The sequence below is a fragment of the Varroa jacobsoni genome, unplaced genomic scaffold, assembly GCF_002532875.2.
Source record: "Varroa jacobsoni isolate VJ856 unplaced genomic scaffold, vjacob_1.0 scaffold_791, whole genome shotgun sequence".
Taxonomy (NCBI): domain Eukaryota; kingdom Metazoa; phylum Arthropoda; class Arachnida; order Mesostigmata; family Varroidae; genus Varroa; species Varroa jacobsoni.
This window is the reverse complement of record NW_019213693.1, coordinates 20,799-37,180: the sequence shown is the minus strand read 5'-3', so window position 1 is coordinate 37,180 and position 16,382 is coordinate 20,799. Positions and strand designations below refer to the sequence as shown.

Sequence of the window (16,382 nt, the reverse complement as noted above, 5' to 3'; positions counted from 1 at the left end):
AACGACGACGACGACAGCGACACAGAACGACGGCTATCAGCAGCATAAACGAAAGGAGAGAACATCTCTAGCGGAACAAAAACGGCGCCATCTTTGTCGCGTTTGCATCCCGCTCTGCTAATTCTCTTGCGAGTCCGCGGATAGAAAGCGGAAGGGACAGAGCAGTAATACAGGAATAGAGCTTGCAGTAAAAATATAATCAGTTTAAATATGGTTTGTTATCGAGAAGTGCACTGCCTTTCTTTGATATAGTAAACATATCAGAGCTTTCAATGATTTTTCAAGCTTGGGCTTGTCTTCGCCGCCGCATAGGACGAAAGTATCAACAATCCTTAAATTATGTATACATGCCCATTCGTAGAGATAACCCAAGATATCGAAATAAAGGTTCGTGCGTCCACCGCCCACAAGTCACCGTCACTTCCCGCACCGTACCAAATTGGCACAATCCTTACACATCTGTGGCTTACTATATACTGACAACGATGGACATGGTAAGTGCTATCGAGCAAAATCAGCCAATGCAAAGGCATTATTCTCCGAAGCATTTAAATTCCTACTGGCATTGGTGAAGATATAGCTATATACGTATACCACAATGAAGCGTGGATGCATCTATTACTATTGTTTGTCACATGTAAAGAGACACTAATACCAAGAGAATGGCGTCTGAGATACTTTGAGATAGTTTGGTCCACTGAAGGAGCATCGGATCGTTATAGTTGAAAAACGATATGCATATGGGTCGCAGCTGTACACCGATTTCGGGTTGCCCCGAGTACTTGCGCCAACATTCAACTCACACACTAAGCATGGCTAAAAGCATGTCGGATTTCTGAGCTATCGTTGCGTCAGAAGATCATCCTGTACACAATACGAATAAAGCAACTTGTTTTTCGCGAACTGCTTTCTCTTAAGCGAAATGGCGCTAGTGTTCGACGCTCTGGCTAGAAAACCTAAGTGTTCCTAAATGGATTAACGATATTGAGCCTGATGTCACTATCGTGCATTGCACAATGCGTTTGATAGAGCCACAAACCGGGCTTTTTTATGAGCTGGTTCCGTGAACAACTTCAGCGACGATTCCCAATTTCCTGCCCAGCACGAGCAAGAACTCAAGGCCTAGAGGCATAATAACACTAGTGCTATCGACTTGGCAATAGGTTCCCGATAACAACAGACTGACGCGGCTACTCACGCATATAGTATGCTAGACCCCGCAACTCAAAAGCAACGCTGCTCGACATTGACTATTAAGCATCTACCATCCATGTGGTGATGCTTCACTCAACCAAAGCCATGAGCTCTCCCGCCGATGACTTCGGCCAACAACCAACTGCAACGGCCAGTTCGCTAAAGACGAGACAAGTGGACATGCTTCAGAGCTCTGACGTCACCGGATATTACTCCGACACTGGCTCACTGATCCACGACGTGGACCGTCTATTTTAACGTAAGCTATAAGTTTATTTGAAATAGGCACGGTAAAATTTATCGACTAATATCTCTGGAACAGCGTTTACGATCCGTCGGTCAGAACTGAACCCGACCCATCTACGTCTAATAGACGTCGACCAGGGCAATGCCGGTGAAACATCGGCTTCAGATCGACTTGGAAATGGCCTAGTGAACCAATCTATTCCGCTAATAAAAAACGAAAAATGTCCAGCGGCCGTTTCTAGGGCATTCCCGACGATGGCTGCCTTTAAGGTGACCTGGTCTTCGATCCTCAATAGTTGAACGTGTCATGCATGTCAACCAAAAGATCATATGGAACAGTGCAATTTCTATTGATATTAACATTGTTTATTCAATAACAGGCTAATAAATGACCTCTGTTTTTCCTATTCGTAATAACTGGAAGACAATGTCTCACACAGCCTCGCACACTTGCAAGCTTTAGCATTTACCGAACTGTTTAGCCCGTTAGAATAAAGTAATAATTAAATTGAAATCAATTTGTGTAGAACGATTGTTTAATCTATCTAAAAGATGTGATCACGGCACATTTGAAAAGTCGCGTCACAGCAATTCCAAGAGATGGCTCAAACGTCGAAGTCTTCCGACGACTTCCCGGCAATTTTCGGAACAAATATTTACAGATCTTGTACCTGAGCAATTTAAACAACAAGCATATATAGCATATAATCTCAGCCGTTTTGGCTGTCTCTAAGAGATACAAAACAGTTTGCTTTGCAGTAGCTTTGTGCGTAGTTCCGGACTGCGAAGGAAATTCGGCCGTTCGAAATTTTTGGCCGACCGAAATCGAGCTTCGACATGCGAGAGTTACTTTTAGTTCAAAATTAGCCAGAAAATTGTTACATGGGTAATCAGTTAATGAGAAATGTTGTCCGTGTCCATAACAATGTTCACTAATCGATATTACTATAATATACGGTAATTAATTAATGTATTGTTACTATTATCACTGTATTACTTCCTCCATCCACAATATGATTTACTACTTGGAAAGACTACCTTGCACTGCCTGCAGAACGAGAAATCTTCGTTAACCGAAAAGTGACGTAAATCAGCAATATCGATCACGTTTTGCACAATTTTGATCTAGGAGAAGTTATTGTTCCCTTTCTCTGCGGACAGGAAATGGCGTCAGATAGCTGGTGTATCACTCAATGGTTCTTTTCCAGTATGGCTTCGCCCACCTTTGATATTCTTCTTCTGTTAGTAACAATGCTATGATTTCCATCTTCTGCCAGCTATCGACTTCTGCTTTCCAGGCAAAGTATGAATTGCCGATGTCCCTCATTCAGCAAAAAAAACCTTGCATGATACTTACACGACGAACACACGCACCCATCAGTACTCATTACCACCCACAAAAACGATAGTAAAATCAATAAAAGTACGAAGCCATAGTCCATGGAACGGTGCGATGAAAATGTGCGAAAGTAAGGAGGAAGGATTAGAATATCAGGGCGTTTCAGCTTTTGGTGTGCTAATACTAAAGGCAAGCAATTGTACTATTGAGTGCATTTGGACAGTCGTAGCGTGCTTTTTTGATGAGATGCGCGTATGTCACACCTGTGTTTGTTGTAATATCGGACGCAGATTAAAAATTCAATAGCTCGGTTAAAGCGGGCTAGTGTAGTGACTGTGAAGCCCTGAAAAAACCGTTCCTTTATGGCCTCATAGAAGGCTTTAAAGGTTTGAATATATTTTTAGGACATTATCCACATGATTAAGAGTTTATTAAGCAAAGTAGCTTGTACACCTCTGTCAAGTACCTTCGTGCGAGGCGCTCACTTTCAAAGCCAGGTACGAAAACGAATGGCGAAGAACAGAAACACGTCATACAATACATCGATATAACGAACGCGAATGTCTCCACCTGCACCCAGTAGTTTACTGTTGCTATATGCGTACGCATGTATAGTGTTGACATAATGGGTTACCAGTTAAAAATTTCAACAGAGACCGCTTATGTGCGTTTACAATATAGGCCAGCATTAGGGTTAAGAAATACTGAGAGTCACGTATATTATCAGGTGATATAACCATACAACGTATATGGCAGCAGCAAGTTTAGCATTACGATAAGGCTTAGCGGAAAGTTTCAACCGGCCGGCTGTAACTTTTGACTTTAAATGCCTACAGGCCTTTTCTTCTCTCATCATTTTTTATAGTATCCAGGCATTTGACATCATTCTCTTAGCCAGGCTCATCCATATACGTGTGCCTGCTGTTATTATTCACACCACCTCCATCAACACAATCGGTATACGAGAATCTGTCATCTTTCTCAGTTAGTAGTTCATTATGGTACTTGTAACATTTTTTGGCCGTATGGTCCACTTATGTTAAGTAATAGGTAACGATTAAGCGCCGGGCATTGCTTAGTGATTGCGCTCAATTGCTATTGCTGATCGAATGATCACGGAATCGTCCGAATCTGCAAAAGTCTACCCCTACAAAAAAATAGCATCGTTCTCACTCGATCGCTCGATCTCGACTAGAATACTGAGACACAAACATTTTCATAGATGTACAATAATAATAGTAATCATTATTAGATCTATAGCATTGTAGAAAAAGAGTCTTCTGGTCATTCGGGGATGGCTAGCGTGACGATAGGTTCTTCGTACGATGTTCGTTCGTTAATATATCCCTTCAATATTCTACCGTTTTAGGGTACCCATCTGCTTGTTTATCGCGCTGTTGGCAAAGTTGTCATGAATCGGTCCGTCACCTTATTTGTTGTTTCTGTTGTTGTCATTGTCGTGTATCTTCTTTGGGCATTTTCCGTTTTTATTTAGTAGTTGCCTTTAAACGACTTTGCTTTTTCTGCTTAGGTACAGTATGCTGTTACCGTTGTCGAATATCTAGATGCTTAAACGATACAGTGATAGCGCTATCAGTACACGTACCAAACCGAATCGATGCTTAGGTGAGGATAGGCGTTTGCTCGCCAATTGCCGCTGTTGCCGTTGCCATTACTGCCCCATCCGCCATTGCTGCTATGGCAATCGAGGAGCATCAACGAAGAGACGAAGAGGCACCTCGAAGCCGTCGAGCGAAGGAACGATTGACATCTCTGGATTGCGCCGGCCAGCGACGACGCTGGCAGGGTACAGTGACAGCAACGATTCAAGTTCACATTCACCGCCTAAAGATGTGCCTGTTATTGTTTCTCTTGTCGTTGCTGGCTGAAAGAGGATTTTGTTCATAGGTGCACGCGTCTGTTGCAAGCACTTCATGAAGAACAGAATAATGCTTCGATTTGCATCGATCGCTATAGCTTTCAGGGTCTCTCACTCATTACGCAGTCTATCTGTGCAAGGGAACAATTTACCTAAGATGGTACAAGGAACAGGGTCTCAGATTCCAAATCTCAATGATTTCAAGCCAGACTTCCACTGCATGATACAATATCAAGACTACCTTTCATTATCTGTTGAGTAAAATCGAGAACTTGTTGAGTGCAGTGAAATCGATAAGGTGCCAAGTTTTTCGATGCCTTGCGCAATGTTAAAAATATTGACTCAGCGGCAAAGTTCTACATTAACCGCGTAAAGAAACGTAGCTAACGCTTCAGTTATATGGGGAAAATGGCTTAATGCTACCCCTTGCCCTAAATACTTCAATAAACGCGACACAAATATAATTTACCTACATAATAAACGGATAATTTATTATAATAATAATTTTTGTGGAAAAGACTGTTTTTTATTCATTATATACTTGTTGTATCCAACCATGCGAACGTGTATTTGGCGTTACTACCCAAAGCCGTAGTACGCAACTATTCTCTCTCGAATGGAATCATTATTTCTATATGCCTTTATCTTTGAATAGTTAGCTTCGGGTAGCGAATCTAAACAGTGTCTTTAATTAAAATAATGCCAATGGCTACTTACGTAATCCTAAGATTTGGATAAAGCAAAATCGCACAACAAAATAGCCACCGTTAGCCGGCGTTTTAACTACGCACAGATTAGATAAACCATTTTTTTAAGAACAAAATACAAATGTAGATGTGTAGTTTCCTTATTATGTCACTATATATATTATATAATAATTAGTATTAGTCGTATGACTAATGACAACGACAGGAATTCAATAGGACGGCGGCCACTTCCTAAACTTGTCACAAAACAAGATTTGTAACATTGTTACCATACCCTGACGTAGTGTTGTGCAATGTTGCGAAATGGAGACAACATTCTCCTTGGCGTCTCTGTCTGTGAAGCCAGTCAGTAGCTGTACGAACCATTTCGGCGCGTTACGACAACATTGAGGAAGACCATCACATATTGGATAAGAGTCCAACGCTTAAACTGCATTGGCGATGTATCATAACATGCTTGAAATTGAGCCGCCGGTTGACTATGGCCGATTGCCATTGCTGCAGCTACGGTTCCTAGTCAAGAAAATCGAGTCCAGTCTTTACAAATTAGATCTGGCAAAGGACGCACTTGAACACATTTGAAAGTAGCAGCTTGCTGCAGTCGAACGGTCACCACTCCGCTTATCGGACTACCGACGTTTTTGAGGGATCGGCAGACACCAAAAGCACCTGATCTCGGCCCCAGTGAATAAAATTCGCCGGCAGGAAGGAGATTAATATGTCCTGAGCGGCGGTAATGGAGCGAATGAAGAAAGCTTGCGTGGTATATATTAGCCCATCGTCGTGGAAGACTATTTCTAATCGCAGCAGATCGCAAACGCTACTACAATGCACGTCAAAACGGCTCGGCAAATGAGCTAAACTCATGATTCGTCAGCGAATACTTGGTGGTCAGCAATCTTTTACAAAATATATATAAAGATGCTCGACTTATTTGTGTCGGGCAAGGGGTAACGCGTAAGGTCTGTTACCTTTAACACATCGTAGAAATTGCTGGCTCTCTGTAATACCGTGATAAAAATATATTATTGATAATAATTAATTTAATTGATGTATTGATCTGTGCAGGACATGGAACAGTACACAACTATTATACAGCACTGTTTCAAAAAACCCGATAAACTAGAGATATGCTATGCGTTTTGCCCAACCGAGACGTTGTAAGTGCAAGTATTCGTGATACGCAATTCGCGGATCTTTCCATATATCTCATAATCGTTAGGCGAAAAATCTTTTTTAAACTGCCACCAGTTTAACCGCATGGGCAGATGCGGTCACATAGGTCATTCAGTTTCTTCGAAAACGACCCATTTATTCCTTATAGTCAGACGTATTATTCTAAGCTTGTGTGTGCACAGTAAAAAGCCCTATGTGGCGGGGCAGCCATTTCCTTAGAATTTAAGCAATCACTATTAAACCATAGTTTAGCATAGCACTAACTGAGACAGCTGACCAACGAAGCCACTCTATATATCAAGCAGTTATGTCATTTCGCTGCGTTAACTGAGTTCAACCAAAATCGGGCAAATTTATTAAATCGCATGATATTGTTAAATGGTCATTTTGTCATCAAATAAAACCATGTACCACACAAAAAAAATTTTTAAAAAATGGACAGATATTCTGAATACAACCTCAGAATATAAAATACTTACATAAATGAGCCCGGAGTAGTAACGCTCTTTGATATTGTGTAAGACGCAGGCCTCGTTAAGGCACGTCAGATCGGCCATGTCATCCACGCGGTCGAAGTTTGGTGGATTCATCTTCTGAATATCATCTCGTGACACTGTCATCTTCTTATTGGTTTCGACCAACTCGACCTCGAGCTCGTCGCCTAATTCGGCTCGAATCGACGCAGCGCAAAAGCCCTGGGTCTCGTGAGGAACCCAAATAAGCTTTTTTGCAGCCCACTCCGACTGCGAGGCTGGGTCATACCTGAAGTGTAAAAGTTAGAAACATTAAATTATTAGATTTATTAAAAACAGTTAATCATCAGGAAACAAATCAGGGTATGTCGCCATCACTCGGTCTAGTACAAGTAAGCAAATAATTCACTTCGATTTTACAGCATAGGTTTACTGCAGGGTTGCCTAATGGTAACTGAGAGCACCGAGTTGGAGCGCCTTAAGTTCCCATTGAAACCCGATTCTGCTCAAGGAAAACTTACTGTATGATCGGCAATAACGGTCGAAACTTTAAAAAGAGATAGAAGCACAAGACTGAATGCGTAAAAATCCAGTTTTATGAAAGCTGCGGTCCTACGGTAATGGCCTATCAAAACAACAACACGTGGGCGATTTGATTACCGATACAGTACGAAAGATGACTATGTAATTTTATTAAGAATAAGGTTTCTAAAATGTATGCAAAGAGAGGACTATTAGACCCGCGTTGAAAATGGTGGATTTAGGAGTGGCACGCAAAGTGCAGCAACGAACATGTACACGGGACACAAACTTCGTGTACGCTCTCTTTTTTTACGTAGATAAAATAAAATGAGAACTACCTTAATCGCTTGTGCATTCAGAGAAAACCGACTTATGTGTAAGTCGAGTCCTTAAGTCGTCACTTGTAAATTGCACTATCACTGGCTTAGATTGCGTAATAGCTTCCACAATAATATCTGTATAACTACCAGCAAAAGTTTGGCCAAGACCTTAATAATATTTATCTATATATCTATATACATAGAATATGCATTTTGACACAGACATATCAATACATAGTTTCAAAACGCGTCCACTTAATCATCATGTAATCATATTAGTGTATTTGGTTAAATTACGTACTGCCTAGATAGATTCATACATTTGATCCTAGGTTGAACATTGTAACCTAACTAGAATCAGCCAGGTTTTAAGTCAACATAGATCTGGAGCAAAATAGTTCCTTCGAAATTTTGTAGGCGCATTCTAGAAACGATCATTCGTCGGGCTTGAAAAATGCCATAATTTCATTTCAGTCGGGAGAAAGCACCCTTACTAAGTTTTTTTAATGTCCGATTTCTTTTGATTTTATTACAATGCCGTCCTATCATACTAAGAATACAGTGTGTAATAGCATAACACCCGCCTCTAATACTCGGTTACTACGCCGCTCTTTTGCATCTTGTTCAGTTATCTTACAACGTTTGCTTTGAACGTAAAAACTTCCCTGATTTCTCGATGCCATTTTGGCCACTTTTCTACGCTCGAAACGTAACGTTTTCTGTGAAAGGGGCGATGATTTCATTTTTCCCTTAGCGAAATCATACACATACCCGCTTCTTTGTAATAATAGTAATTATGATAGTAATGGCATTTCCAACACAAACATAAACCGTCGAACCCTTTTCCACTTCCACTTTCGTGCCCCCCCCCCCCCCCGATTTTCTTTAGGAGAAAAGAAAAAGACGCGGGAAGGAGGTCAATCACTCCTTATTTGAAAATTACCGCGCAAACGCTCCGTGTCTTTTCTTGTCATTCGTTACATCCATGGATCCACCGAACACAGCGAAAGACGTCAAAATTCGTCGGCAAAGTCGGAGTCATTGCCCGGTGCGTAAGTCTGGCCAAAACCACAGGCAGCCTCCGGCCTACCACACAGTTGCCTCGTCTGCAGTCGGGCGATTGCCCAACGCCGAATATAGACGAGCGAGATTTGATGCACTCAGTGATGAGCGGTTCCTCCAATTGGCCAATAATATAAAAGGCGCCGGCCTGGCCAAACATTCCAAGACAGCGCGAAAAATTCGCGTCTCAGAAAAAACAAACAAAAAATTGTCAGAAATCGGCCATCTTGACTATGCCAGGTAGACAAATAAGAAAAGACATGCGCGAAAACGCTGTTGGAATAAATACCGCGAAAGAAAAAAGGCCTTTTATAATAATCTTAGCGTGGAGGTCTTATGATAAGGAAACAATGATACTGTTCAAGGGATAATGATATATAGGAACTGGCGATGTTGGCGTTGATGTGTCTTTTAGCTGACTTTTTTATCGTTAAAATCTGTTCTCTTGAGTGAATAACAGTAGGTTGCAATTAATTTGGATTCGGACTTTACAGGAGAGTTTAAAGTTTAGAGAGACGTAAAATTTCAATTGCTGTGTTTAGAATAGAACAGCCGACATGATCTTGTTTGAATTACGCTTACATGCCAGGGTAGACACTGAGACGATTGCTTCACGTTGTCACTCTCTGCGCTGTGTTTAGTAAAATAGTAATTCGATGGGCTCTTAATTGGAAACCAGCGAGTTACACCAAACTGATCATCGGACCAAGCTCGTTATACTTTTTCCCCTGGATTGGAGTGATTTTTATCTTCGGATAAGTCAAAGCTTACACGTAAATGTAATCTGTTGAACTGAATAATAACTTGAATGATTAACTGCAACATAATAAATGCTTGAAGTTTTATGTTCGTAACTTAGATCGTTAGGCATTGCTTCAGACAACTAGTTTTTCCAACGCGAAACAAACTGTGGTTACATCCGGATTCGAACTCCGTAGCAATGTAAGTAGGCTCGTTAATATTTTAACTGTTAATATTTAAGCTGTACGACGCATTATCTATAAACTTACTTTACGACTGCTGCTGCTGCTGCTGGAAGTAGTAACTGCTAGCATTTATAGACGTATACCAAATGTTCTTGGGAGTAGAGCTAATTATTATTGGCGGTTCCGAAACGTTTTTGACATGGCAGAAGATTGTGGAATCATACGAACATCGAGCAAATCAGAGATCCTGCCAGCGGTTTTTAATAATAAAACAGAGATACAATTAATTGTTGAATAAATTGCTACAAATGAGTATTAAAAGTAAGACCACACAGGTAATCATCGTACCAATGCGCAGCTGATCGAACAGGTCATGGAATCACCTGGTCAACTGAAACGACCCACTGGTACACCAAGGTCTAGAAATCCCAAAAAAAACACTTTAAACCCATGCCGTCTTAAATGAGGTTCGTTTCCGATTATTCCGTTACGCACTCAACATGCTCTACTACTCACCACGAACACGTTTGAGAACGGTTGAAAACCAAAAGGAACCCTCTTTAATTCCATTTTGCAATTCTGTACCGTTATAACAACCGCTTATAAAAAATATTTTGAGGGGATTTAAATTACATCAGTGCTTTAGAAAGATCAGTGCTATATTGTAGTTAACCACATAGGAAAAAATATATGAGTTAGTTGCCAGGAACTCTGCCCGCATTCGGGACAATAATGGCATGCAGCTTCAGACGAAACCTACATAAATGCATGATGTGTATGCGTCGGGTGGCCTCACAACTACGTTTAACGAAAATTATGTTTTATACCGCAAATCGCTGCCTGTCTTAATTGGGAAGAGAATAAGTTATTACAGCAGATATCTGCGTCTATTATATATTAATCTACGCAACTACTAAAGATCCAGGATAACAAGTTTGCTCGAACTAATGGACTGAACTCATCTCTTTTACAGTCAGTATAGTTGCGCCCTGAAAAGAGCTGACACCAATATGGACCCAATCCGACATATGCTTACTTTCCTGCAAAAGCCACCGCTTCCTACATTCCTACTGCGCTACGTGATTCCACTCGATTCGAAATTAGCCTGCGTAAGACAACGAAACTTGTCAACGTCCCGCGCGGCTGCAAGCTATATGTGGCGGACTCTAAAAAAGTATATGTAGAGTTATTACGTTGCACAAGCAGCCGTGCCACGTTGCGGCTCAATTGAACACTTGTGAGTAAACTGCGCAGCGAGTAATAATGTGCGCACGGTTATGCTTCGTCTGAAATTTTGCTCAAGGTAAGCAGTGCGCCAATCTGTCAGACGTGCCAGCTATCACGACCCGATAGATAGGTCCACGAGACAGAATTGAATATCGTCTGTAACTGACGAGTCGTCCAGGCTGCCCTGTCATCGCTAAATCCTTCAATATATTAGGTACATAATGCCTAAAAACTGCTTTAAATAACGAGGTGCTCGGATAATTGTCGATACGTTCCGATCGACAAAGCATGCACGAGAAGAAAACATGCGCAAGCGGCACACGATGTGAGAATCACCGTTCAATGTGGGCCGTATGGAAATGCGGGAATAACCAAACAAGGTGACGGGGTCGATTAACATTCAAGCAGTAGTCTGCAAAGGTCAAGTGTAATACGCAGTAAATGTTAGAGCAGGTTGGTAGTGTAAGTGCTAGATGGGAGCAGAGCCACTGAAGAGTGGAACTCTTTAGCCATTTTACGCAAAAAAGGGTACGTGGTCCACGTTCGACTGCAACGAGATGACGGTTGCTAATGGATCAACTAAACCAACCAGGCAAAACTAGTGCAACGAATTACGCTCAGGAGATTTAAGACTATCGTTTTACACAACTAATTAGTTATAAAGTATGCCCTGCAAATCAATTTTTTTTTGCTGACGTTCGGCCAGGTCGATAAACTAACGGCTAAGCTAAAACGATTTAGGTGGGCCGTGTTAGTACAACGTAAAAACCGTTACTGTTTGGTTTAGGCTGGCTATACTACCAATGTTTTAACATGTTAAATCACCAATATAAACACGCATGGCGCAGGGCTCGCCAGCCCGTATGCAAGACAGTGCAAGGCGAAGTTTATCGGATCTTCTACTGTGCTATGAAATGTCTTTGTTAGTTAATGTGTTTATTGAATCCAAATTAGCCCCGTAGGCTAGTCAGACTGGATAGATTTTTTTGGTCAGAAGAACTTTTTTCACGCGCGTGAGATCGAGCTGACTATACGAATATTCTTAAAATTTAATTTAAGCTTCATATTGAACTGTTGTTTGTCTTTACGAGCTAGTGTAAATTAAGATTTTTGAAATTTGCAACTTCTTACTTTTCTGCGATTTTGAGAATAAATGGCCGATATTAGACGTTACTTCCACCAAAAATATTTAGTGATTAAAAGCAAGTGGAACATGAAGACTGCGGGTGGCGCTGTACTTGTATAATAAATCCGAGAGTAAATTCGTTTATAAGTTCCAAAGATCGGTAAGAACGCTTTACCAGATTTGGAAATTCAGTGTTAGCTAAACCAGTTCTAATAACGTTTCTATACATGACAACTTACAGGCAGGTAACGTCAAAGATATACATGGAAATAGACACCCCGAAGTAAAAGTTCAAAAATACGAATTACGTTATTAAGAAACAAGTTGTTCGATATCACTAAGAAGATTGCCTATATATACACGTGTCTATAAATAGGTAAAAATGGAATCTAGAAATGCAAATGGCCGAAAAATGACGCCGCCCTGTGAGTTGCCAGTTGTGGCAAAAAACAGATATCAAGACGTAAAAGAGGTTTTCGAAAATCCTAAGCATTCGATCAAACACATTTGTGCTGCACCGAAACTATAAAATGAAATAAATTGACGCAGATAAAAAGATCCAAGAAATGAACATTTAGTCCCTAACTTTTACCGTCGCTGAAAATCATCGGACGGCGAACTATTAAGAAATCTGCAATTACATTATACATTATAGACGAATAATGTGGGTGTCGGTATCAGTTGTGTTCTGGCAAATAAGAAAAAGTAATCTTAACCATCGGCGCCGCTAAGTCGCATCCCGTTAACGCTACTAGGTTCCGGAATGCTCTACTAAAAAACTCCTGTTACCAAGCGAAGTGCGCGTAGCCGCTCGTTTTGAAGCATGCATAAGTAAATAAGCGTACGAAAAGGCCAGTCAAACCTTATTGTAAACGCCGGTAAGTGCCGTCAAATATTGTCAGAGGTAAATATGATATGGAAAGAGCCACGGTAAGTTCAAAATATTAGTTATCCAGTTAGCTTGAGAAAGAGATTTTCATGGGAGCATTTTTGAGTCATGGTAAATACACGTGCAAGTACATTTATCTCGACACTTGACAAATGGTAGCTGTCTGTCCAAGTTTTTCAAATTCGAGAGACAGAACAATAGTTTTTGCCTGCTTTGCTGTTTTCCATCGCCGTTCAAATATCCATACGCTGAGCTATCAATTATACGTATCATCCTTCTGTTGAAGGCTTCGCTTATTGTAATGCCAAACGTTGGGTGATTGCTACTGTATTAGTGTACCAGAAGGCTTACAAGCCAAAATGAGCTAAAAAAATAAATTAATATTTTGGTTTTATAAATGTCAAAAGCATGCAGGAGTAAACATTGCGCACCAAAATTCGAAATGCCGAAATGTATTCGCCTGAATCAAAAACAATATGCAACTTGATTGATATAGGCCTCTACTACTACTACCCAGTAAATGGGTGAAGGCAGTGAGGCTCAAGATCTGCTGTCATATCGACCGTGTTAAATGCGCAACGGTCTTGAACGTGACAACATAGACATTAAGATGCCTTATACACGACGTGCTGCTCACCGACAACAAAAAAGTTGCCCAACGGGTTTCGTTGTTCATTTCGTTGTTGAATCACCGTTCATCGGCGACTTAACGAACAGCTCGATAGGACTGCACGGCTATAGTCAACTACAGTAGCTAACCAGTAAATGGGAGAAACAGAGCGCTAGAAAAGCATCGGAGGAGGAACACGAAATGAAGCTTTTTTTTCTTTTTCTCCTACTATTCTTGAGATGTGATTCCTCAGTGTCGTGGTTAATTCTATTAGCTACCGCCGCTGCATTCGCCATCGCCAGCAGCGTCACTGCACTCTAACACCATCAACGTTGCGGCTGACACTAAATCGTTCGGGCTGACGGCAGGCTAGTCGCCGCGCGCGCCGCTGTTGTTGTTGCTGGCAACGGCTGTGAATGGCAGACGAGACTGGGAGCGACATGCCGGTCAACATGGACAACGGACGAGCTGCATCATCACTATCATCATCAATCGTCTCTACAGCTTACCCTACAATATGCCAAGCAAGCGAGATGGAAGGCCGATGAGACTAGGGATGGAATTCAGAAACACAGTCCCGAGAGGACGTTGACGACAGGAATCTGTTGGCATGATCTGCTACTGTGTCCGTGTCTGTCTATAGACACATAGAGAAACGTGTGACAAAACTATCTGCATAGCCGTGCAATTTCAAACAATAGTTCCTGCCTTTTTAATATATTGCTGACCGGTCCGTATAGATTCGCTATCGCAGCAGTAACAGTAGCAGTAGCAGCTTAATCATTGGTATACGGTGTACAACAACAGCGCTTTTAACTTACGATAAAGTAGATGCACTTCGATATATATATATATATTATATATATATATATATATATATATATAATGAAAATGCCTTTCAGAGAGAAAGGTTTAGGCTGGAAAGAAAGAAGTTTGTTTCTCATGGGTTGCTAGAACTCCTTCTCGGAAAGTTTGCACAGAAGCTGGAGTCACACATCATATGCTTTCGGCTTGTTTACCCCACAAAGCGTAGTATTAATTTAGGCGGTCGTAAACAGGGGGTGGATACTGTTACCTTTTGCACGTTGCTGTTTTTAAACTCTCTTAAGGATATCTCAGGAAAATAGTCAATAGATAAAACAAAACAGAAAAAAATCATTATGAAACGTCCATTATAACTCTATTTACTTTGATACGTGCATATTTATTATAATGGAAAGAAAAAACTTAGCTCGGGTTACATCCTGTGAATAAAGCCGACCTTGTCAATCGTTGTTGGAGAGTTGGCCAAAGGCTGCTTGTTAAACAGGCGTCCCTCAGAGGTCGAAACAACCGTATTCACATGCGTTCCGAAAACAGTATCAGAAAACATTAAAAAATCGAAAAAGTATCGAAAGCCAACATATATATAATATACGAGCCATATCGAAACAGGCTGATAAAATAATAGCAAAACAATAACGGATTCTATGAAACAAAGTATAAAGTCTGAGGATCAAGTATGACAGGAGCGAACTGTGGATCCGTCTCGTCTATACTTGTCGTTTAAGTTTTTCTCGAACTCAATGACCTCCTAAAGTCACCAACTTGAGCTGATTTTTTTTGGCTCGTAAGTTTCTTTGCGCCAAAAATGAAGCCGATTGGCAAAACACTTCTCGGCTTACAAAGAAAGCTTGCTCTTTACGAAATATTTGTTAATTCGCCTACCGACAGCAGCAACTTATTTCTCATTATCCACATTAGAAAACGGTACCGCACCTGCTTTTACAGATATTACTGCCACCAGCATCATTCGCGCTGAACCATCTATGTGAGCATATCTTAAGCTCTGGTTAAATATTATTGTACGACTAAGTAAAATACTGGTGCAGTACTAGATTGCTTCGTACAATAAAATTTTGTTAGAACGATATTTCTGCGTCTAAGCGATTATGGAAATCATATGACTAATTTTCTTAGGTCTCAACAATGTTTAAAAGCTTTAGAGTTCCGTTCAAATTTTGCAGTAATTCTTTGTTGCAAGAACTTTAATCTTTCAAGAACTTTAATATATATATATATATATATATATATATATATATATAGAGAGAGAGAGAGAGAGAGAGAGAGATTTTCGAGTATATATATATATACTCGAAAATGGGAAATTGGAAAATGAAAAACTTCCGTTAGTTTTTCGTCCTGTTTATTTTGCTCGCTTTAAAACCGCTCGCGTCAACGAGGCAAGCACAACTGTCCCTTTAATTATATTAAGAAGCAGATATAATGATATCTAAAATCTACCCAGTGCCCGTCTCGCCGCAAGATGCTGTGTCTGTAGTGAAACCCCTTTTGGAACCCTTTCCTGGGGGTTAAAATAGGAATGCTGTACAATTATGCAGGCAGACTCGTTCGAGCTTATTCATGTTTATGGTTATGCATTTTCAAGTTCACTGTGCAATACTTAACAAGCGACAAACTGCAAGCGCAACAGGATCGCCACACAATTACCATCTGTTAACAATTATGAGCAGTCGGCGCAATTCGTCGTTCACTTCGTTGTTTGTTGGTCCAGAGTTTCTCGTTTGTAACCGTCGTTGGCCGCAATGACTTTGACTATCTGCGGCACAAGCCAGGCCAAGCAACACATCACGCGGCAAGCCAATGCCAGGCAGATCGGCAGCCAGGGAATGGGCGTTGTATGTGG

The 16,382-nt window shown here is 40.9% G+C and overlaps 1 protein-coding gene across 2 annotated transcripts in view; it reads right to left on the bottom strand.

Annotated features, from left to right (window-relative positions):
* Nucleotides 1-16,382, bottom strand: part of zip (myosin heavy chain 10) — a 62,914-nt gene that overhangs the window by 42,893 nt on the left and 3,639 nt on the right. For both annotated transcript variants that reach the window (XM_022839207.2, XM_022839208.2), the window contains exon 2: nucleotides 7,021-7,303. In XM_022839207.2, coding sequence (XP_022694942.1) covers nucleotides 7,021-7,303 — 283 coding nt within the window. The remainder of the gene's footprint in view (nucleotides 1-7,020; nucleotides 7,304-16,382) is intronic.